The 25,373-nt window shown below is 45.0% G+C and overlaps 1 protein-coding gene across 1 annotated transcript in view; it reads right to left on the bottom strand.

Moving 5' to 3' along the window:
• The window catches only part of LOC140458192 (protein-methionine sulfoxide oxidase mical3a-like), a 433,786-nt gene that overhangs the window by 96,725 nt on the left and 311,688 nt on the right, over positions 1 to 25,373 (bottom strand). The window contains exons 29-33 of the mRNA XM_072552428.1: positions 24,815 to 24,904; positions 22,896 to 23,021; positions 10,694 to 10,756; positions 8,565 to 8,651; positions 707 to 814 (exon numbers count right to left, since the gene is read on the bottom strand). Of these exons, the coding sequence (XP_072408529.1) occupies positions 707 to 814; positions 8,565 to 8,651; positions 10,694 to 10,756; positions 22,896 to 23,021; positions 24,815 to 24,904 (474 nt within the window). The remainder of the gene's footprint in view (positions 1 to 706; positions 815 to 8,564; positions 8,652 to 10,693; positions 10,757 to 22,895; positions 23,022 to 24,814; positions 24,905 to 25,373) is intronic.

Genomic DNA, 25,373 nt, shown 5'->3' with positions numbered 1-25,373 from the left:
TGCTGGGTGACCTGTGAACTGTTAGCAGTCTTTTCTGTTTTAATTTTGACTTTCAGAACCTATTCCAGGGTCAGGTTTTGGTTGAAAACACTTCCTTTTACTTAATAGTGAAGGTAAAAGGCGCTATTCTGAGCCTGTCCCAATCTTCAATCTTTAGCAACTAAATAATCCATTCTCCATGATTACATTCTGGTTGAACTATACTGCAGGCCTTCAGTGACTCAGAACTGGAATTCAAACCATAAGGCCTGTTATCTGATCACCAAGGACCCTTACATATTCTCCACGACAATAAACTGCATCCCATCTGTATTCAGCCCCCCAGGAAATTCCTTACAATGTACATTTCCCCAAGCAGCCTCCATTATACTAATTCTCATCACAGAATTCGCTCCTCTCCTCGTGCCAGTCTCTCACATCGTCCTGCTCACACTTAGTGAATATCACCCCTTTCCTTGGTCATGTGTGTACGACTGCATTGACTTGCTGTCCCCCAATATCATGGATTTGAATGCATCAGCACTGTCCTTACTCCCTTGCTTCTTATTCAGAGACACATTCCTGAATTTACCTTTCCTCCCATTATCTATATGGCTCTGTCTGGTGAGGCCACTCCCTCACCTATGATCTATTCCAATATTTTGTATAGAACAGACTGATTGATTGATGATGATTGACAGCCAGATGGATATCACTGAGGATTTACCTGGAGTACCAATCTCACCACAGGCTTCCTCCTTCTCCCGCACTAATTGCTCCAGCTCCTCTGTGTAAGAAATCATCAAGTTCTCGGCCTCTGCGTCTGACGCGATATCTGTCAACAACAAAGACAATTGTGATCAGCGACGTCAGTGTGAGGGTCAGTGTGGCCCTGTTACCCCGGGGTTCAGTGTGGCCCTGTTACCCCGGGGTTCAGTGTGGCCCTGTTACCCCGGGGTTCAGTGTGTCCCTGTTACCCCGGGGTTCAGTGTGGCCCTGTTACCCCGGGGTTCAGTGTGGCCCTGTTACCCCGGGGTTCAGTGTGTCCCTGTTACCCCGGGGTTCAGTGTGGCCCTGTTACCCCGGGGTTCAGTGTGGCCCTGTTACCCCGGGGTTCAGTGTGGCCCTGTTACCCCGGGGTTCAGTGTGGCCCTGTTACCCCGGGGTTCAGTGTGGCCCTGTTACCCCGGGGTTCAGTGTGGCCCTGTTACCCCGGGGTTCAGTGTGTCCCTGTTACCCCGGGGTTCAGTGTGGCCCTGTTACCCCGGGGTTCAGTGTGTCCCTGTTACCCCGGGGTTCAGTGTGGCCCTGTTGGTGTGAGGGACAATGTATTCCTGTCAACCTGAAGGTTAGTGTGTCTGGGTCAGCCTGAGGGGCAGTGTGTCTGGGTCAGTGAGGGTCAGTGTGTCTGGGTCACGCTGAGGGTCAGTGTGTCTGGGTCACGCTGAGGGTCAGCATGTGTGCGCTAGTGTGAGTCAGTGTGTCTGGGTCACCCTGAGGGTCAGTGTGTCAGGGTCAGTGAGGGGCAGTGTGTCTAGGTCACCCTAAGGAGCAGTGTGTCTCAGTCAGTGAGGGTTAGTGTGCTTGGGTCACCCTGATGAAGGGGTTTTGCCCGAAATGTCGATTCTCCTGCTGCTCGGATGCTGCCTGACCTACTGTGTATTTCCAGCTCCACACGTTTTGACCCTGGGTCAGTGAGGGACAGTGTGTCCTGGTTAATGAAGGTCAGTGTATCTGCGTCAACTTGAGGACAGTGTGCCCCGGTCAGTGAGGGACAGTGTGTCTGGGACATCCTGACGGAATGTGTATCTTGGTCAGTGAGGAGCAGTGTGTCTGGGTCATCCTGAGGGACAGTGTGTCCAGGACATCTTGAAGGAGTGTGTGTCTGGGTCAGTGAGGGACAGCAACATTGTGATGAACTGTAGGTTTCAGTTGATGACTGGATTCCTTGTCTGAAGCTGATGACAAGTGTTTGATTTGGGGGGAATGGGACATCACTGTCCACATTTCTGGCCAATCTGTTGTTCTGACATGTGACACACCATTTTCAACTGCTGCAACTGGCTTTGTGAAGATATTGCAGAGTTACAGGAGCTTAACAGGTTCATTGCGTCAAACCATTGTTACTAATCAGGGTTACCATTAACAGACCACTGCGTTTGCAACTATGAAATATATACTTGACTTCACCCATACCAATCTGTCAGCTGCAGATGCATCTGTCCACCACAGTATTGGTAAGAGTGACCACCGCACTGTCCTTGTGGAGATCAAGTCCCACCTTCACATTGGGAATGATCTCCATCATGTTATGTAGCACTATCACTGTGCTAAATGGGACAGACTTTGAACAAATCTAGTAACTCAAGAGTGGACATCTATGAGGTACTGTGGGCAATGAACAGGAGAACTGTATTCTCAACAATAATCTGAAACCTGACATATTCCCCATTCTACCCTTGCCATCAAGTCAGGGGATAAAACCTGTTTCAATGGAGATCGCAGAAGGTGAGCAAGGAGCAGCACCAGGCATACCTGAAAATGAGGTGTCAACCTGGTGAAGCCACCAAACAGGACTACATCCATCCGAAACAGCATAAGCAACAAGAGACAGACAGAGCTAAGTGATCACACAACCAATGGATCAGATCGAAGCTCTGCCATATCCAGTCATGAATAGTGGTGGAAAATTAAACAATTCACAGGAGGAGGAGACAACACACATGTCTATCTCAGTCTTTCATAAATACAGTGATGGACCATCCACAAACCTCTGGGATAGAACATTTCAAAGGTTCACAATACTTTCAGTAAGATATTTCTCTACTTCTCAATGATTTTCCCCAAATCCAGAGCCTGTGTTGCCTTGTTTTAGTTTCCTTACCCAGGGGTTAGCGTTGACCCTGACAAACCTCTTCAGAATCTTGAATGCTTCATTCAGATCACCTCTCATCAACTTAAGAGGGTGTCAACCAATTTACTCAGCATCTTTATATCACAGTCAAAGTCAGGACAAATCTAGTGACCTTTCGCTATACCACCTCCACTGCATATGTATTGTTCCTTAAATGTGGAAACCGGAACACAATATTCCAGGGTGGGTCTCACCAAGGTCGTATACAATGTAGCAAGAGCTCTTTATTCATGTACTCCAATCCCTTGTAATAAAGACCAACATATCATTTACATAGTCGAACAGTATAGCACTGGAAAAGCACAGCAGGTCAGGCAGCATCCGGGAAGCAGAACAGCCCTTCATCAGGGAGGCTGTGAGCAAGGGAGCATGGAGATAAATAGCAGTGTGGGAGCCGGGGTAAGGGGATGGCAACTGGGAATGCGATAGATAGATGCAGATGGGGGATGATTGTGACAGGTCGGAGCGGAGGGTGGAGTGAGTAGGTGGGAAGGAAGCTGGACATGTATCACTGTTCAAGAGAGTGGTGTCGAGTTGAACAGTTGGATCTGGGATGAGGTGGGGGGGAAGGGGAGATAAGGAAACTGGTGAAGTCGATATTGATGCCGTGTGGTGGAGGGTCTCAAGGTGGAAGGTGAGGTGTTCTTCCTTCAGTTGTCGGGTGGCTTGGATTTGGTGTTGAAGGAGACCCGGGACTTATTTGTCCTTGGTGGAATGGGAAGGGGAAGCGAAGTGGTTAGCCACAGGGCACTGAGGTTGTTTGGTGTGTGTGTGTGTCTAGAAATGTTCTGTGAGTTGGTGTGCTGTCTCCCCAATATAGAGGACACCATATCGAGAGCAACTGACACAATAGATGAGGTGTTTTGGATGTGCAGGATAATCTCTGCCGGATGTGGAAGGATCCTCTGGGGCCATGGATGGAGGTGAGGGGGGTAGGTGTTGGTACAGATTTTACACTTCTTGCAGTGGTAAGGGAAAGTGCTGGGAGTGGAGGGTGGATTGGTGGAGGACCTAACGAGGGAGTCATGGAGAGAATGGTCCCTGCGGAACACAGATAGGTCTGTGGAGCGAAATATATCTCTGGTGGTAGAGTCTGATTGTAGGTGATGGAAATAGCGGAGGATAATATATCCGGAGATTAGCAGAGTGGAAAGTGAGAACCAGTCAGTGAGTTTAAAGTAGGTGTCCGTGTTGAGTCAGTCGCTGGAGACGGAGAGGTCCAAGAAGGGGAGGAGGTGTCCGAGATGGTCCAGGTGAACTTAAGGTCAGGGTAGAAGGTGTTGAAGTTGATGAATTGCTCAACTTCCTCTTGGGAGCACGAAGTGGTGCTGATACAGTCATCAATGTAGCAGAGGAAAAGGTGGGGGTAGTGCCGGGAGTGGAGGGTGGGTTGGTGGGGGACATTGACCTAATGAGGAATTACGCAGGGAATGGTCTCTGCAGTGCACAGATAGGGGTGGGGAGAGAAATATATCTCTAGTGGTTGGGTCTGATTGTAGGTGATGGAAATGGTGGAGAATAATGCGCTGTATCCACAGATTAGTGGAGGTGCCACCTTGTGCTCCCACGAGGTGGTTGAACAGTTCATCAACTTCATGAACACTTTCCACCCTGACCTTAAGTTCACCTGGACAATCTCGGACACCTCCTTCTCCTTCCTGACCTCTCTGTCTCCATCTCCAGCAACCGACTCAACATGGATATCTACTTCAAACCCACTGACTCCCACAGCTACCTGGACTACACCTCGTCCCACACCCTTCCTGTAAAAATGCTAACCCTTATTCCCAATTCCTCTGCCTCTGCCATGTCTGTTCTCAGGAGGAGCAATTCTACTCCAGGACATCTCAGATGGCCTTCTATTTCAAGGACCACAATTTCCCCTCCCATGTGATCAACAATGCCCTCAGGCACAACTCCTCCACTTGCTGCACCTCTGCCCTTGAACTCCACCCCTCCAATCGCAAAAAAAGGACAGAAACCGCCTGGTCCTCACCTTGCACCCCACGAATCTCCAGACACAATCTCTGCATCACCCTCCGCCATTTCCGCCACCGACAATCAGACCTCACCAGTGAAATATTTTCCTCCCCATCCCTATCAGCATTCCGCAGGGACCATTCCTCCGTGACTCCCTCGTTAGGTCCACGCCCTCCACCAACCCACCCTCTACTCCCAGCACCCATATCTCACCTCTATCCAAGGTCCCATAGGATCCTTCCACATCTGGAAGAGATTTTCCTGCATATACAAACACCTTATCTAGTGTGACTGTTGCTAATACAATAAGCTTCAATCTGCAATTTGAGAGGGAGAGGGTACAATCGGAAGTGACAATATTTCAGTTGAATAAAGGGAACTATGGAGCTATGAGGGAGGAGCTGGCCAAAGTTCAATGGTGCAATACCTTCGCAGGGATGACAGTGGAAGAACAATGGCAGATATTTCTGTGTATAATTAGATTAGATTAGATTACTTTTTAGATTAGATTACTTACAGTGTGAAACAGGCCCTTCGGCCCAACAAGTCCACACCGCCCCGCCGAAGCACAACCCACCCATACCCCTACATCTACACCTTACCTAACACTACGGGCAATTTAGCATGGCTAATTCACCTGACCTGCACATCTTTGGACTGTGAGAGGAAACCGGAGCACCCGGAGGAAACCCACGCAGACACGGGAAGAATGTGCAAACTCCTCAAATAATGTAGATGATGCAGGATCAGTTCATTCCCAAAAGGAAGAAAGATCCTAGGAGGAGGCATGGGTGGCCGTGGCTGACGAGGGAAGTTAAGAAACATATAAAGTTAAAAGAGAAAAAGTATAACATAGCAAAGATAAGTGGGAAAACGGAGGACCGGGAAGCTTTTAAAGAACAACAGAGGATTAGTAAGAAGGAAATATGCAGAGAAAAAATGAGGTACGAAGGTAAACTGGCCAAAAATATAAAGGAGGGTAGTAAAAGCTTTTTTAGATATGTGTAAGGCAAAAAAATGGTTAAGACGAAAATTGGGCCCTTGAAGACAGAAACAGGGGAATATATTACAGGGAACCAAGAAATGGCAAAAGAATTGAATGGGTACTTCAGATCTGTGTTCACTGGGGAAGACACAAGCAATCTCCCTGAGGTAACAGTGGCTGAAGGACCTGAACTTAAGGGAATTTATATTTGTCAGGAATTGGTGTTGGAGAGACTGTTAGGTCTGAAGGTTGATAAGTCCCCGGGGCCTGATGGTCTACATCCCAGGGTACTGAAGGAGGTGGCTCGGGAAATCTTGGATGCGTTGGTGATTATTTTCCAGAGTTCGATAGATTTGGGATCTGTTCCTGCAGATTGGAGGGTGGCGAATGTTGTATCACTTTTTAAGAAAGTTGGGAGAGAGAAAACAGAAAATTATAGACCAGTTAGTCTGACTTCAGTGGTGGGAAAGATGCTGGAGTCTATGATAAAGGATGAAATTACGACACATCTGGATAGTAGTAATAGGATAGGTCAGAGTCAGCATGGATTTATGAAGGGGAAATCATGCTTGACTAATCTTCTGGAATTTTGAGGATGTAACTCTGAAGATGGACGAGGGAGATCCAGTAGATGTAGTGTACCTGGACTTTCAGAAAGCTTTTGATAAAGTCCCACATAGGAGGTTAGTGAGTAAAATTAGGGCACATGGTATTGGAGGCAAGGTACTAACTTGGATTAAAGTTGGTTGGCTGACAGGAAACAAAGATAAACGGCTCAATTTCAGAATGGCAGGCAGTGACCAGTGGGGTACCGCAGCTTTTTACAATAACATGAGCAAATTTGCTGATGATACTAAGCTGGGTGGCAGGGTGAAATGTGATGAGGATGTTAGGAGATTACAGGGTGACCTGGACAGGTTAGGTGAGTGGTCAGATACATGGCAGATGCAGTTTAATGTGGATAAATGTATGGTTATCCACTTTGGTGGCAAGAACAGAAAGGCAGATTACTACCTAAATGGAATCAATTTAGGTAAAGGGGCAGTACAGAGAGATCTGGATGTTCTTGTACACCAGTCAATGAAGGTAAGCATGCAGGTACAGCTGGTAGTGAAGGAGGCTAATAGCATGCTGTCCATCATAACAAGAGGGATTGAGTATGAAAGCAAAGAAGTTCTTCTGCAGCTGTACAGGGCCCTGGTGAGACCACATCTGGAGTATTGTGTGCAGTCTGGTCTCCAAATTTGAGGAAAGACATTCTGGCTATTGAGGGAGTGCAGCGTAGGTTCACGAGGTCAATTCCTGGAATGGCTGGATTACCTTACGCTGAAAGACTGGAGCAACTGGGCTTGAATTTAGAAGCCTGAGGGGGGATCTGATTGAGACATATAAGATTATTAAAGGATTGGACATTCTGGAGGCAGGAAACATGTTTCCGCTGATGGGTGAGTCCCGAACAGAGGACACAGCTTAAAAATACGGGGCAGACCATTTTAGGACAGAGATGAGGAGAAACATCTTCATCCAGAGAGTGGTGGCTGTGTGGAATGCTCTGCCCCAGAGGGCAGTGGAGGCCCAGTCTCTGGATTCATTTCAGAAAGAGTTGGATAGAGCTCTCAAGGATAGTGGAATCAAGGGTTATGGAGATAAGGCTGGAACAGGATACTGATTAAGGATGTTCAGCCATGATCATATTGAATGGTGGTACAGGCTTGAAGGGCAGAATGGCCTACTCCTGCACCTATTGTCTATTGTCTCGATGTGAACCTCTCTACATTGGGGAGACAGGATGCCAACTTGCGAAGCATTTCAGAAAATATCTCTGCGACACATGCACTTAACATCCACACCGCCCTGTGGCCGACTCTGCTAATCACATACAAGTCCTGGGCCTCCTCCATCACCAAATCCCTGCCACCCAATGACTGGAGGAAGAATGCCTCATCTTCCACCTTGGGAAGCCCCTCCAGCCACACAGGACCAATATCGTCACCAGTTTCCTTATCTCCCCTCCCTCCCACCTCATCCCAGATCCAACCCTCCAACTCAGTGTCACCCTCTTGAATTTTGCTACATGTCCATCTTCCTTCCCACCTATCTTGTCCAATCTCCCCTGCGACCGACCACTATCAACCCCCCACATTCATCTATCTATCACCTTCCTAGCTACCGTCTCCCACCCCCACCCCCACCCTCCTATTTATCTTTCAGCCCCTTTCCCCACCTCGCCCCCAAAAATTCCTGATGAAGGGCTTGTATGTGAAACGTCAACTGTCCTGCTCCTTGGATGCTGCCTGACCGGCTGTGCTTTTCCAGCGCCACACTTTTCGACTCTTATCTCCGGCATCCGCAGACCTCACTTTTTCTTATATCATTTACATACTCAACTGTTTGCTGTATTTGCGTATCTGTGGAAACATTAGTGTCTACTAGGTTCACACCTTTGAACGATCTTCTGTTTTAATGAGTGAAGGAAATGGTGTTCACCTGCTCTGTTGTTGCCCTCTCACCTGCAGCCTCTCTGTGTTCCCGTCACTCGCATGTTCACCAACCTACTGCTCGAAAACCTACATACGTTACTCCGTGCTGTCAATGGCACTAAGTTCACAACATACATGACATCTATGGAATATTCAGTGTATCATCCTCGAACCCCTTCATTTGCATCTGAAACTCAATCTTCTCAGATTCAATCACTCAGCATACCGTCCTCAAACGCTGCTCCGTCGTCATCCTCCTCGTCATCTACGTTGTCATCCTCAACCGGGCTCAATTCCACCTCTATCTGCTGTTCTGGGGATGCAACACACAAAGCAGAAGAATTGAAACACTGCTTCAGTCACAGTCCAGCCATTTGAAAGTATTGCAGCACGTCTATACCTCTGATAGTACTCTAACACAATCCTCAAAACAGCTCCATTCCTAACAGGGCATGTTCATCATCAAACAATACAAATTTCTTGCAAAAGATCCTGAGAAGCTTACAAAAATTGTGACCAAGAAGAATTTTGACATCAAGCCACAGAGTGCGATATCAGGTCAGAAGACCAAAGGTTTGGTCAAAATTTGAAGGAGAGTCCCAAAGAAGGTAGACAGGCTAAGCATTTAAAAGAAACAAGATTTAGAGTCAAGGCAGCTGACATGGACTTAAATGCAGGAGCCATTCAGGCAGCCACACACCAGGTGTCAGATCGTATGGAGTCCTTCAAGCTCTCAAAGATTTACAGAGCTAAAGAAGGCTCCAGAAAGCAAAGACACAGGGGAAATAATAGTGCAGCATTTAAAACTAAAGATAGTTGCAATAGTTTCACCACTGGCAAAACTAGAAGCAAGCTATTGGTGAATCAAATTCAACTATTTCCCCCTAGTTTCCAATGCAGTCCTCACAATCCTTAATACTGTCCACCAACCACCACTCCCCAAAGTCAAAACAAACTAATGTCCACACTCTCCACACCCTATATCACCCAGTATTACCTCTCATTCCAACACCCATTCAAAGCCCACCCAGTCTAATTCCATTCTCCGCCTCACCCTAGACCACTCGGTATAAGGTGCACTCACTACAACACTCTAATATCACACCCTATCCAATCCCACTCCCCCCTCGCTCCTCACACCCTATACCACCCAGTATAGCTGCACTCCTAACACCATTTAATATCCCAGCCAGTCTAATCCCACTCTCCTCACATCTTATACTACCCCGTATAATGCCCTCACTTCCAACACCCTTTAATATCCCACCCACTCTAATCCCACTCTCTACACCCTATACTACACCCAGTATAATGCCCTCACTTCCAATGCTTTTTAATATCCCACCCAGTCTAATCCCAATCTCCTTTTCACTCCTCACATCTTATACTACCAGTATAACGCCCTCACTTCCAACACCCTTTCCACCCAGTCGAATCCTACTCTCCCATTCATTTGTTACATCCTTTAATATTTCAGTTTAATCCCACTCTCGCTCTCATTCCCCACACCCTGTACCACCCAGTATAACCCATCACTCCAACATTCTTTAATATCCCACCCAGTCTAATCTCACTCTCCCTCTCAACACCCTATACGACACCCAGTATAACCCCTCATTCCCAACACTTTTTAATATCCCACCCCATCTAATTGCATTCTCCCAATCACTCTGGAACCATTTACTGTGCTACTCAACCATGTCAAGTTCTCCTTTACTCTTACATCAGTAGAACAATCTCTCTCTCTTTAACTCATCTTTCAATCTTCAGCCATCTACTCGGACTCTGCTTCTGTCAGAGACCCACTATGTCCTCTTCTTCTGTCAGCCTGAAATACCCCGTCACTGTTTGTCTTGTTGTATATCAAAATAATACAAATTTAGCAGTGAACCAGATGCAGTTTATTGAGCAAAAGCTTTCAGGAGAAGCATAGCTGAATCCCACCCTTCCTGCTTTCTGTCTGTCATTGTTTCTCACTCCAGTTACTGTGAGGGCAATGATTTGATTTTGATATTTTCTGTTTGAAAGAGCAAAGCAAATCCCTTCAGATAATTACAGATCAAAAGTCAAACTTCCAAGGGAAAAAGCAAGCAAAGTAGCATTTCGTGGACTTGAAATGATCTGAAAGGGAATATTTTCTCACTCACCTTGTCCTCAGCCCATATATCAACAATGTCCTCAATCTCTTTGCTTAGCCCCAAGTCTAAGTTGAGCTCTGGCTCTCTCCCTCCCTGCCTACTCTCCCAACAACCTGATTCAGACAGGCTCACTCTGACAAAGCTGCCCTGAAGAGTTGCGACAGAAGCAGAGGGAAGCAGCTTCATGCCCAGACTTTCTTTACAGAAACAGAACTACCTCTGGACACGGAATCCAACCATGCTCGAACTGCTTCGTTCCGAAAGGGGGGAGCATCAGAGGCTACATTGAGAAAAGAAATAAAAAAAAATCCGATGAATGAATGAAATGAATAGGAGATGTTCTATGTAAAATGAAGGAAAGTAATCGCTGACAGACTGGGTGCTCGCATGTGATAAACCCAAACCCAGCCAGAGACACTTTGGTCACCTGGGATTCAGCAACAATACTAAAGAAATACTCAACACTCCCACATGTCGGTGACACTCAAAGCAGCCTAATATAAACAACAGTCAAAGGATACTTCACCTTCCTACTCTCCTGTCGCTGACCTAGCTTTCATTCTCTTAGATAGGCCTCCAGCTTGCCTTCGGGTCTTTGCTGGTATTCAGTTCTCTCTGCTGTCTCTTCATGACCAACTTCTCCAATTGACTCACCCTGCTACTGCACTGACTGTTTCCTGCACATCAACTCCCAAGATCACTGACTAGGGGTGATCTTGTCAATCTCCTCCCTATCCTTCTCCTGCCACAGTGGACTCTGCCAATGGATCGGCTCTCACTGCCCTCTCCACACCCCTTCTTTCTGTCCTTTGTTCACTATAGATCAGTACCCCAAGCATCACGGCCTTGATGGAAACCTGGCTAATGGGCAATGGCATCTCCCTCTAAGTGAAGTCTAAACGTGTCCTTCCAAAGCTTGCCTTGTTCAGGTATATCTGCAGCTCTTACCACCAACCCATACCTTGATCTATCCTTCCACTGCTCCACTGTTTTCACCTCCTTTGGGAATGTCACCTTGTCACCTATCTCACATTGAAATTGTTGCTTTCTGCCACCAATTAATTGGTTAATTGTATGTAGGTTGTGCTCACCAACTTAAGTTCCTAAAAGTAGATATTAGGTGCTGGGTGATGATTTGCAAGCTTCTAATATTTAATTCTGCAACTAAATATAGAAGTGTGTAAAAACTGGCTCCTTTTATCCTTCACCAACTGGCATTCTATGATATTACACGCTATCACAGAGGACGGTTGCCTACAGTGCAGGTTTTAAGCTAAGATTAAAAATTCGGACCGAAACCTACAATCTTAATGGTCAACGTGGAAAGCAGGTTTAAATGGTGGGGTACAATTAAACACCAGGTTTCTCAGAGCAGACATTCACTCCCTCCACCACCGATGCTCAGTAGCAGCAGTGTGTGTTATCTACAAGGTGCACTGCAGAAAATCATCAAAGATCCTTAGATAGCAAATCCATGACCACTTCCATCGAGAAGGACAAGGACAGCAGATACATGGGAATACCACCACCTGCAAGTTCCCATCCAAGCCACTCACTATCCTGATTTGGAAATATATCACCATTCCTTCATTGTCACTGGGTCAAAATCCTATCTTCCTAAAAGAATTGAGGGTATACCTATGCAGAGGGACTGCAGTGGTTCAAGAAGACAGCTCAGTATCATCTTCTCAAGGGCAACTTGGAATAGGCAAAAAATGCTGGCCCAGCCGGAAATGACCACGTCCCACAAATGAGAGAAAAAAAGTGGAAGATTGAAGTAGATAAAGAGAAAGATTACAACTCAGCAGTGAGCCACAGGACATGGCTCTGACATTCAGTTTAGAATCAAAGTCACAGTCATAGAGATCTTTAGTACAGGAGAAGGTCCTTGGGCCCAATGAGTCTGCGCTCGTCAAAAATAACCACCTAACTATTCTAATCCCATTTTGCAGCACTTGGCCCAGCGCCTTGTTTGCCCCGGCACATCTCAATACAGGTCGTTCTGCTATAATGCGCATTTTGTTAACACAAATTCGCTATAACACGATTGACAAATTGGGGATGCTGTTTCTAAAGTGTGTGTTGGTTATAAGGCGACTCTAGCCCCATTTGTTTAAATGGTGCTGCTGTTACGCAATTTTCTTAACACATGGGATTGCACAAGAAAGGACCTACCACCTTCTAGCAGAACTGACTGTACTTCCTCAATGTTCTGAGGGGTTTCTGCTTTGATCCATTCACAGGCAATGGGCTCCACATTCCCAACACCCTCTGGGTGAAAAAGCTTTTCCTCATATCTCCTCGAAACCCTTCTGCCCCTTACCTTAAATCTGCACTCCTGGTCACTATCAAGGGGGAAAGGTTTCATTCTATCTACCCTTTCTATGCCCCTCATACTTTGACATACCTCAGTCATGTTCCCTCTCAATCTCCTCTGCTCTAAGGAAAACAACCCCATGTCTGTCCAATCTCTCTTAATAACAGGGGCGGCACAGTGGCTCAGTGGTTAGCAATGCTGCCTCAAGCACCAGGGACCCTAGTTCAATTCCTACCTTGGGCAACTGTCTATGTGGAGTTTGCACATTCTCCCCGTGTCTGCGTGGGTTTCCTCCGGGTGCTCCGGTTTCCCCTCACAGTCCAAAGATATGCAGATCAGGTGAATTGGCCGTGCTAAATTGCCCATAGCGTTAGGTGCATTAGTCAGGGATAAATGTAGGGGAATGGATCTGGGTGGGTTGCTCTTTGAAGGGTCGGTGTGGACTTGTTGGGCCGAAGGGCCTGTTTCCACACTGTAGGGAATCTAAAAAAAACTGAAACTCTCCAGCGCTCAGGCAACATTCTGGTAAATCTCCTCTGCATCCTCTCCAATACAAACACATCCCTCTGATCATGTGGATTCCACAACAGAACACAATACTGTAGCTGTGATCTTACCAATGTTTTATACAGTTCCAGCATAACCTTCCTGCTCTTAATCTTTATGCTTCCACTATTAAAGACAAGTGTTCCATATGCCTTCTTGACCACTTTGTCCACCTGTTCAGATGCCTTAAGGGATTGGTGGACATGCACATCAAGGTCCCTCTAACCTTGGTGCTTCCCACAGTTTATCATGTATTCCCTTGCCTTGTTTGTCCTGCCCAAGTGCATCACCTCACACTTATCCAGATTGAATTCCATTCACCATTGATCAGCCCATCTGTAAACTCTTACAGTCTAGGGCTATCCTCAGCCCTATTTACCACTTCACCAATGTTGGCATTGTCTGCAAATATACTGACCAACCTTCCAAATTCAAAGTCTAAATCATTTATATAAACTAAAAACAACAAGGACCCCAACACTGACCCTTGTGGGATTCCAATGGACGTAGATTTCCATTTGGCAAAACACCCCTCAATCATCACTTTGTGCTTCCTGCCACTTAGCCAACTGTAGATCCAATTTGTCAAATGTCTTTAGATCCAGTGGGCTGTTATCTTTGCTGTCAGTGTCTCATGTGGGACCTTCTGAAAAGCCTTGCTGATGTCCAACTGGACTACATCGAAAGCATTGCCCTCATCTATTCACCGAGTCAACTCTTCAAAACATTCAATGGTCAGACATGACCATTATTGACTATGACTGTTTAATCTCTGTCTCTCCAAATGCAGATTAACTTTGCCCCTCAGAATTGCTTCCAATGGTTTCCCCACCACTGACTGGCCTTAGTTTCCTGATTTAATCTTTTGTTCCCTCCTTCAATAATGGCTGTCATCCAGTCCTTTGGGACCTCTCCTGTGGCCAGAGAGGAATTGAAAAGAAAAGACGAGACAAGATTTTATTCAGAGATTTTGTGTTTAAAAAAAAAAGAGGGGTTCATGTGCATTAAAACCTCTCTGATAAGGACATAATGGTAAGACAGTATTTATCAGAAATGGCAATTGAATTGTCAAGGTTCAATCCGGGGAAATAAATCAGGAAATGACATAATCTGAGCAGCTGCTAATGTAACCAAGACACCTTGGTTGTTGTTTTTCTTATCTGGGTGTGTTCTTAGTGAGGTCAGCATTTATTATCAATCCTTAACTACCCCTTGAACTGAGTGGGAAATGGCAATTCAGAGTCAACCCCATTGCTGTGGATCTGGAGTCACACATAGGCCAGACCAGGTATGGATGGAAGATTTCCTTCCCTAGAGGACACTATTATACTTCAAATGTCCATGTGTTTTGTGTTGAACACCTTCAGGAATGGAACATGATCAATGAGGTCTGGTTGTCACGGGTGATCCTGACACAGGCACAGCTGATTGTCCAGACTGGATCCAAATCATCCAGACGATGGGACTGGTGGGACAGATGTGACTATTGTGGGGCTAGCAGGAAAAGTGAATTGGCAAGTTAATTATAGGATAGCCCAGGATGATAGCCAAAGAAGTGAGGGCCATGCTTGAACAGAATAGGATGGAAACATGAAGAAAGAACAGAGCACATCCAGAGAGTGGGCCAGTATGTGATTCTTGCAGCAAAAAAAAGATAGAGACTCGTAGGAGAAGACTGGGCCTGCATTCGGTGGAGTTCAAAAGACCTAATTGAAAATGAGATCCTCATCCAAAACTATTAAAGGGATGGACAGGTAAATGCAGGAAGGGTGCTTCTGTGGCCAGGGAGTCAAGAACCCAGAGATACAGTCACAGAATAAAAGGATTGAAATGAGGATGAACCACTTCACCCAGAGGTGTATACCCAGTAAATGTTTGGATTTCTGTACCCCAGGGACCTGTGGAAGCTCAGTCATTGAGCAGGTTCAAAACAGTGATTGACAGATTTCTAGTTACTAATGACATCAAGGCATATGACGATAGGGGCAGGGCTTTTTAAACATTCATCCACAGGATGCGGGATTCGCTAGTAAAGGCAACGTTTATTATCCATCCTAATTGCTCAGAGAGTAGAGTTATAGAGTCATAGAGATGTACAGCATGGAAACAGACCCTTCGGTCCCACCCGTCCATGCCGACCAGATATCCCAACCCAATCTAGTCCCACCTGCCAGCACCCGGCCCATATCCCTCCAAACCCTTCCTATTCATATACCCATCCAAATGCCTCTTAAATGTTGCAATTGTACCAGCCTCCACCACATCCTCTGGCAGCTCATTCCATACACGCACCACCCTCTGCGTGAAAAAGTTGCCCCTTAGGTCTCTATTATATCTTTCCCCTCTCACCCTAAACCACATAGTTGTAGGTGAGGAGTCACATGAAGACCAGACCAGGTAAAGAGGGCAAATTGCCTTCTCTTAAGGAGATTAATGACAATTGATAGTATTTACATGACTACTATAAGGCTAGCTTTTAGTTCCAGATTTTTAAAATTCAAATTTCACTATCTGCTATGAGGGGATTCAAACCCATGACCCCTGAATAACAGCCTGGGGCTCTGGATTAATAGCTCACTATATCCCCTCAATAACAGCATGAAGCTAACATTATCAGCCATGATCTAGAATAGTAGAGAAGGTTGGAGAGGCTGAACAGCCTACACTTGCTCTTATGGTCCAATGCTACACCTTATTCAATGCCTTTGGAAGTAATCTCCTGGTTTCTCTGCATCCATCCAGTAATGACATCCCCAAATATATCCATCAAGCATGAATGACCCATTTAAAACTTGGCAGCAGGACCTGTTCTTATGATTGTCTCAGCACCCTGGTACCATTTCCTCTAGAAAGGATTACCATTCCCAACGACTCACATCAGCCTGTAGTTTGTCTCTCCTAACTTCTTTGGTCTGCACTGGAAATCTAAGAACAACCAGTTCATAAAATTGCTGCAGTGCGAAAACAGGCCATTTGCCTCAACAAGTTCACAGTGACCCGCTGAAGAGTATCTCACCCAGACACATTCCCTTACCCTATTGCTCTACATTTCCCCTGACCAATGCACCTAACCTACACATCCCTGAACACTACGGGCAATTTAGCATGGCCAATTCACCTAACCTACACATCTTTGGATTGAGGGAGGAAACAGGAGCACCCAGATAAAACCCACATAGACATGGGGAGAATGTGCAAACTCCACACAGAGTTGCCCAAGGCTGGAATTGAACCCGGGTCCCGGGCGTAGTGAGGCAGCAGTGTTAACCGCTGAGCCACTGTTCATCCGTTAATAGAAATTGAGGATCAATACCGTCAGGTCCTGGGGACTGGTCAGCTTTAAGCCTTCAGGGCGTTTTCTTTAAAAGGTAATTCCTGGAAGTTCCACACCCACATCAAACACAGGATCGGGGCAGGAATTACTGCTGCCCTCTGCACAGTCACCAGGTAGAACGCTAACTCAGACTGACGTACTCAACCACAACAGCCTGAACACTCAACTGTAGGATCCTGCTCAGATTTCGATTCCTCATTGTACAAACCATGCTCCAGTTGATCCACTTATTGATATGCCAGGTAGATCACCTGATATATTTAACACGTGCTATTCAAGGAAACATTTAAAGTAATAATTGCTCTCGTCAGATAAGGATTTTTCCAGTGTGACAGTAAAAACAGAGAGTATGGCAGCAAATATTATCCAGTCTGACAGTTAAACTATAACCAGACTGACAGCAAATATATCCCCAGATTGACCGTAAAAATATCCCCAGATTGACAGTAAAAATATCCTCAGAGTGACAGTAAACATATACCCAGAGTGACAGTAAACATATACCCAGAGTGACAGTAAGCATATACCCAGAGTGACAGTAAGCATATACCCAAAGTGACAGTAAGCATATACCCAGAGTGACAGTAAGCATATACCCAAAGTGACAGTAAATGTACTCCCAGAGTGACAGGAAATATATACCCCGAGTGACAGTGAATATATACCCAGAGAGACAGTAAATGTATGTCCAAAGCGACGGTAAAAATATATCCAGAGTGACGGTAAATATATACCCAGAGTGATGGTAAATGCATACCCAGAGTGTCTGTAAAAATATACCCAGATTGATAGTAAAAATATACCCAGATTGATAGTAAAAATATACCCAGATTGATAGTAAATATATACCCAGAGTGACAGTACATGTATAACCAGAGTGACAGTAAATATATACCCACAGTGACAGTAAAAATATGTCCAGAGTGATGGTAAACATATACCTCGAGTGATGGTAAATATATACCCAGAGTGACAGTAAATATACATTCAGAGTGATAGTAAATATATACCCAGAGTGACGGTCAATATATAGCCAGAGCGATGGTAAATATATAGCCAGAGCAATGGTAAAAATATGTCCAGAGTGACAGTAAAAGTATACCCAAAGTGACAGTAAATATATACCCAGAGTGATGGCAAAAATATAGCCAGAGAGACGGTAAATATGTACCCAGAGCGATGGTAAAAATATACCCAGAGTGATGATAAAAATATACCCAGAGTGATGATAAAAATATACCCAGAGTGACGGTAAAAATATACCCAGACTGACGGCAAAAATATACCCAGAGTGACAGTACCCAGAGTGATGGTAAATATATACCCAGAGAGACAGAAAATGTATGTCCAGAGCGACGGTAAAAATATATCCAGAGTGACGGTAAATATATACCCAGAGTGATGGTAAATGCATACCCAGAGTGACTGTAAAAATATACCCAGACTGACTGCAAAAATATACCCAGAGTGACAGTACCCAGAGTGATGGTAAATATATACCCAGAGTGACAGTAAACATATACCCAGAGTGACAGTAAACGTATACCCAGAGTGACAGTAAACGTATACCGAGTGACAGTAAATACATACCCAGAGTGACAGTAAACATATACCGAGTGACAGTAAACGTATACCCAGAGTGACAGTAAATATATACCCAAAGTGACAGTAAATATATACCCAGAGTGACAGTAAAAGTATACCCAAAGTGACAGTAAATATATACCCAGAGTGATGGCAAAAATATACCCAGAGCGATGGTAAAAAATATACCCAGAGTGATGATAAAAATATACCCAGTGAACAGTAAACATATACCCAGAGTAACAGTAAACGTGTACCCAGAGTGACAGTAAACATATACCCAGAGTGACAGTAAATATATACCCAGAGTGACAGTAAATATATACCCAGAGTGACAGTAAACATATACCCAGAGTGACAGAAAAAAATATTCCCAGAGTGACAGTAAAAATATACGCAAAGTGACGGTAAATATATACCCAGAGTGATGGTAAAAATATAGCCAGAGAGACGGTAAATATGTACACAGAGTGACAGTAAATATATACCTAGCATGTCAGTAAATGTATACCCAGAGTGACAGTAAGTATATACCTAGAATGTCAGTAAACATATACCAAGAGTAACATAAATATATACCCAGAGTGACAGTAAATATACACCCAGAGTGACAGTAAACATATACCCAGAGTGACAGTAAACATATACCCAGAGTGACAGTAAATATATACCTAGCATGTCAGTAAATGTATACCCAGAGTGACAGTAAGTATATACCTAGAATGTCAGTAAACATATACCAAGAGTAACATAAATATATACCCAGAGTGACAGTAAATATACACCCAGAGTGACAGTAAACATATACCCAGAGTGACAGTAAACATATACCCAGAGTGACAGTAAACATATACCCAGATTGTGAGTAAACATATACCCAGAGTGACAATAAATATATACCCAGAGAGACAGTAAATGTATATTCAGAGTGATAGTAAATGTATACCCAGAGTGACAGTAAACGTATACCCAGAGTGACAGTAAATATATACCCAGAGTGACAGTAAATGTACTCCCAGAGTGACAGGAAATATATACCCCGAGTGACAGTGAATATATACCCGGAGAGACAGTAAATGTATGTCCAGAGCGACGGTAAAAATATATCCAGAGTGACGGTAAATGCATACCCAGAGTGACTGTAAAAATATACCCAGATTGATAGTAAAAATATACCCAGATTGATAGTAAAAATATACCCAGATTGATAGTAAATATATACCCAGAGTGACAGTACATGTATAACCAGAGTGACAGTAAATATATACCCACAGTGACAGTAAAAATATGTCCAGAGTGTTGGTAAAAATATACCCAGAGTGATGGTAAACATATACCTAGAGTGATGGTAAATATATACCCAGAGTGACAGTAAATATACATTCAGAGTGATAGTAAATATATACCCAGAGTGACGGTCAATATATAGCCAGAGCGATGGTAAATATATAGCCAGAGCGATGGTAAAAATATGTCCAGAGTGATAGTAAAAGTATACCCAAAGTGACAGTAAATATATACCCAGAGTGATGGCAAAAATATAGCCAGAGAGACGGTAAATATGTACGCAGAGCGATGGTAAAAATATACCCAGAGTGATGATAAAAATATACCCAGAGTGACGGTAAAAATATACCCAGACTGACAGCAAAAATATACCCAGAGTGACAGTACCCAGAGTGATGGTAAATATATACCCAGAGTGACAGTAAATGTATGTCCAGAGCGGCGGTAAAAATATATCCAGAGTGACGGTAAATATATACCCAGAGTGATGGTAAATGCATACCCAGAGTGACAGCAAAAATATATCCAGACTGACTGCAAACATATACCCAGAGTGACAGTAAACGTATACCCAGAGTGACAGTAAACATATACCGAGTGACAGTAAATGTATACCCAGAGTGACAGTAAATATATACCCAGAGTGACAGTAAAAGTATACCCAGAGTGACAGTAAATATATACCCAGAGTGATGGCAAAAATATAGCCAGAGAGATGGTAAATATGTACCCAGAGAGATGGTAAATATGTACCCAGAGTGACGGTAAAGATAAACCCAGAGTGATGATAAAAATATACCCAGACTGACAGCAAAAATATACCCAGAGTAACAGTAAACATATACCCAGAGTGACAGTAAACGTATACCCAGAGTGACAGTAAACATACACCGAGTGACAGTAAATGTATACCCAGAGTGACAGTAAACATATACCCAGATTGTGAGTAAACATATACCCAGAGTGACAGTAAAAGTATACCCAAAGTGACAGTAAATATATACCCAGAGTGATGGCAAAAATATAGCCAGAGAGATGGTAAATATGTACCCAGAGCGATGGTAAAAAATATACCCAGAGTGACGGTAAAAATATACCCAGACAGACAGCAAAAATATACCCAGAGTAACAGTAAACATATACCCAGAGTAACAGTAAACGTATACCCAGAGTGACAGTAAACGTATACCCAGAGTGACAGTAAATATATACCTAGAGTGACAGTAAACGTATGCCCAAAGTGACAGTAAATATATACCCAGAGTGACAGTAAACATATACCGAGTGACAGTAAATGTATACCCAGAGTGACAGTAAACATATACCCAGAGTGACAGTAAATGTATACCCAGAGTGACAGTAAACGTATACCCAGAGTGACAGTAAATATATACCCAGAGTGACAGTAAACATATACCCAGAGTGACAGTAAACATATACCCAGAGTGACAGTAAAAAATATTCCCAGAGTGACAGTAAAAATATACCCAAAGTGACGGTAAATATATACCCAGAGTGATGGTAAAAATATAGCCAGAGAGACAGTAAATATGTACACAGAGTGACAGTAAATATATACCTAGCGTGTCAGTAAATGTATACCCAGAGTGACAGTAAGTATAAACCCAGAGTGACAGTAAGTATATACCTAGAATGTCAGTAAACATATACCAAGAGTAACATAAATATATACCCAGAGTGACAGTAAATATATACCCAGAGTGACAGTAAACATATACCCAGAGTGTCAGTAAATGTATATTCAGAGTGATAGTAAACATATACCCAGAGTGTCAGTAAACATATACCCAGAGTGTCAGTAAACATATACCCAGAGTGTCAGTAAATATATACCCAGAGTGACGGTAAAAATGTATCTCGAGTAAAAATTGTTTTAATTATTGGTTCCACACCCACCATTAAAAACTTCAACTTTGATTTGCTAGATTGATAAGGGATTTACAACATTCACCTATTATTGCACTCCCTTATTTACTCCCTGTCACTTCTTGGTTAAAAATCTGTCGAATAATGTCACAGTCCTTCCAGGCCTAGAAACTGTTCCCACCAGCACCTTCCGCTCCTTATGGTTTTTCACCTCCACCAACAATAAACCCCTGCTCTCCAATTACAGAAACTTTGTTGTGACTGTCCTCTCCATGTCCTTAGTTATCTTACCCACTTTCCCATTTTGTGCTTTTGAAATATCAAGTACTCAGAAATATTTAGTTTCCCCAGGTTTGTGTCCATGGACCTACATCTGACATGGCTTTAGATTAAACCCTATAGTTTGAGGAGCTTTTCGCAAAATATTATATGATTTTGGATGATGAACGTTTAACTCTATACCAATTTCTCCAAGGAGCTGATGCATTACTACAAGTTGGTTCAGATATAACCCGATAGCTCTTTGACAATCTTGCGTTATAAGAAAACTGTGCAATTGTCACACCATTTAACAGGATTAACACCATTTAATCAGGTTATAGCCAATACATGTAAGGAAAGTTCGCTTTCTACAAATAACGGTCTAAATTCTTCAATCGTGTTAAAGCCAGTTTGTGCTGAAGGAACACGTGTTATGGCAGAACTGACTGTACTGTGAAATGCTGTTATACTGCACCACACTGCATTGTGGCTTCGCTCCATAGATCCTTGGCACAGATAGACCAACCTAGAGCTCACAACCTTGTACATTCCGATGCGGCCATACCTTACCTGCCATCCCTATCTGTATGTGTTGCAATTAAAATAATTAAAGTTACATATGAAGTCTACTCAGGTTTATAGCAATTTGTTTTAAATCAATTACTTGGTGCAATTTTGGGTTTGGAACGCACTGCCTGGGGATGTGATGGAAGCAGAGTCCGTGGAATCATTCAGGAAAGCACTGGATGTTCATTTCAATAGAAACGAGATGCAAAGGGATGGGGAAAAAAAACATGATGATCATTCGGAGACCTGCAGCAGACAGAAGTGGCCACCTATGCTGTAACAATTCCGAGTTTTTATGAGATCAAAGGTACACTAAATTCAATAAGGACACAAAGACTGGAACGTTTTGGAGGAAAATCATAGCACCTCCTTCCACTCTCAACAAATGCCCAACATTTATTCTCTGTCTGTGGTGCACACTGTCTATGGCCACTTGGAGTTCACTGCCCAGGGCTGGTGAGAGGTGACACTGAGCAGTTTGCAATCACCTGTAGGAGGAAAAGTACCAGATCCTGACGCAGACCACTTTCAGCCTATGTTATCCCTCTCAGTGCAGTGTAGCCTCTGATCATCGTGTGAGGGTTCTCACTGCCTAGCACTGTCGGCTTCTCCCAGAAACCTCTGCTGCATCATTACCTTCAGGAGGTGCAGATCTTGCTGCGTTTTCCCTTTCTTGGCCTGTGATGTGGGTCCAGTGAACATCGGCTTTGATTTCCAGAGGGTCGATGGGACTGAGGATCTGGCGTACCCGCAGACCCGATGCTACTCAACGTGAGGGAGGGAACAAACAGGATTGTGAGCAGATAACAGGATGGAGAGAGAGAGAACAGACAGAGAATAGTGAGACACAGAACAGATTTTGAATGCAAGAGCTACACACAGCAAAGAGATTCATTCCCAGGCACAGGGAGCTCAGTCTAGGAGCAAAGGGAGGTGAGTGTCTGAACAGAGGGAGGTGGGAGTGGGAGGAGGGGGGTGGGAGTCAGAGGAGAGGAATGTGGGAATGGGAGGGGGGGGGATGGGAGTTGGAGGAGGGGGATGGGAGTCAGAGGAGAGGAATGTGGGAATGGGAAGAGAGGGGGATGGGAGTCGAATAGTAGGTGGGATTGGGAGGAAAGGAAGGTGGGAGTGGAATTGGGTGGAGGAATTGGAGGAGTGTGGGGGCTGGGAGTGGGAGAAGAGGGGTTTGGGAACAGGGGGATATTGCATTCCAGCCCAACACTGTTGTACCAGCAATGTCGGAATTACCTTTTGTCCAGCTGAAGCAGTTAGAGGCTGGCTATGAACTATTTGTGAGATTATGAACCGAGGGATGCATAAGGATTAGTTGCCTGAGGGTTAGGTCAGAGTGCAAACAGCATGCTGCTGGCCTCGTGCGTATCGGGGCATATAGCAATCTCAGGACAGCAGGGGCCCAGAGCCACACAACTTCATACAAGACACAAATTTCCAACAATACAGCATGATGCCCTTCCTCATCAAACATTTTAGTCAAACTCTCTGGCAGGGAAATAGTTAATGAGAACAGCAGAGGAGCTTACAGCACAGCCAAATATGGAAACATACCAACAATGAAAACTTGCTAAAGAGCAGCCAGATCATGACAAAATGGTCCGTGCCCCGTGACGGTATGTGCCCCGTGACGGTCCGTGCCCCGTGACGGTATGTGCCCCGTGACGGTCCGTGCCCCGTGACGGTCCGTGCCCCGTGACGGTCCGTGCCCCGTGACGGTATGTGCCCCGTGACGGTATGTGCCCCGTGACGGTCCGTGCCCCGTGACGGTCCGTGCCCCGTGACGGTATGTGCCCCGTGACGGTACGTGCCCCGTGACGGTACGTGCCCCGTGACGGTACGTGCCCCGTGACGGTCGGTGCCCCGTGACGGTCGGTGCCCCGTGACGGTCCGTGCCCCGTGACGGTCGGTGCCCCGTGACGGTCCGTGCCCCGTGACGGTCCGTGCCCCGTGACGGTCCGTGCCCCGTGACGGTCCGTGCCCCGTGACGGTATGTGCCCCGTGACGGTATGTGCCCCGTGACGGTATGTGCCCCGTGACGGTCCGTGCCCCGTGACGGTATGTGCCCCGTGACGGTCCGTGCCCCGTGACGGTATGTGCCCCGTGACAGTCCGTGCCCCGTGACGGTACGTGCCCCGTGACGGTACGTGCCCCGTGACGGTACGTGCCCCGTGACGGTACGTGCCCCGTGACTGAGATGGAGCTCCCTGTTGAGTAATGTTTTTGGTGGTGCTGCTTTGCTGTCGACCCGTGTCCTTACTTCTTGCATCCCCTTTGCAGCATCCAGGAAATACAGTGCACTCATTTTAATTCAGTTCTGTTCACAGGCTATGTGTAAACGAGAGATCACTCCTCACATTCTCGGGGTCTCGCTCTCTGAGGAGCTTCTCTTGGTTTTCATTGTTTGTTTGTGGCCAGGCTGATTAACAAGACAGGTGTGCAGCTCGATTTCTAGCCAATGGTTTTGAGTTCGCTGATTATTGTTTAAAGAGAGCAGCTTGCATCTCATCCGCTAAAGACTGTGCAGGAAGCAAAGCAGATACCTCTGAACGAAGGGTTGTCCTCTTCATCAGACAGGTGATGGAGCCAGAGCCCAAACTGGAGCTCCCTTTCCCAGGGGCAGTACTCACCCTCTTCACACACACAGACAGACATAGCACCCCGTCAAATACAGAGATACCCAGGCACCCAGTCAGACAGAAACACAGTCACACACATGGACAGGTACAGTCAAACACAGAGAGACACAAGTATATAGGCACACACATAAAGACACAACACAGAAACAGTCATATACCGACACAGCCAAACACAGATAGACACAAGCATTTAGTTACGCACAGTCAAACAACGAAACATACAGTCACATATAGACAAACAGACAAGTATGTAGTCACACATAGAAAGACAATCACATAATCAAAGTACAAAGGTAAGGAATTGCACAAGCGCAGGTAGACACAAGCACACAGTCAAACACGTATGCACATACACAATCACACAGACAGACCGTCAAATGCACCACAGTCGCATACCGGTACACACAGGAGGTCACAAAAGCATATACAGACATGGTCAAAACACATAAAGCACACACACACA

The sequence above is a fragment of the Chiloscyllium punctatum genome, chromosome 32 (genome assembly GCF_047496795.1).
Source record: "Chiloscyllium punctatum isolate Juve2018m chromosome 32, sChiPun1.3, whole genome shotgun sequence".
NCBI lineage: Eukaryota > Metazoa > Chordata > Chondrichthyes > Orectolobiformes > Hemiscylliidae > Chiloscyllium > Chiloscyllium punctatum.
Note: the sequence above shows the minus strand (reverse complement) of the source record. Positions and strands in the feature narration are given on the sequence as shown.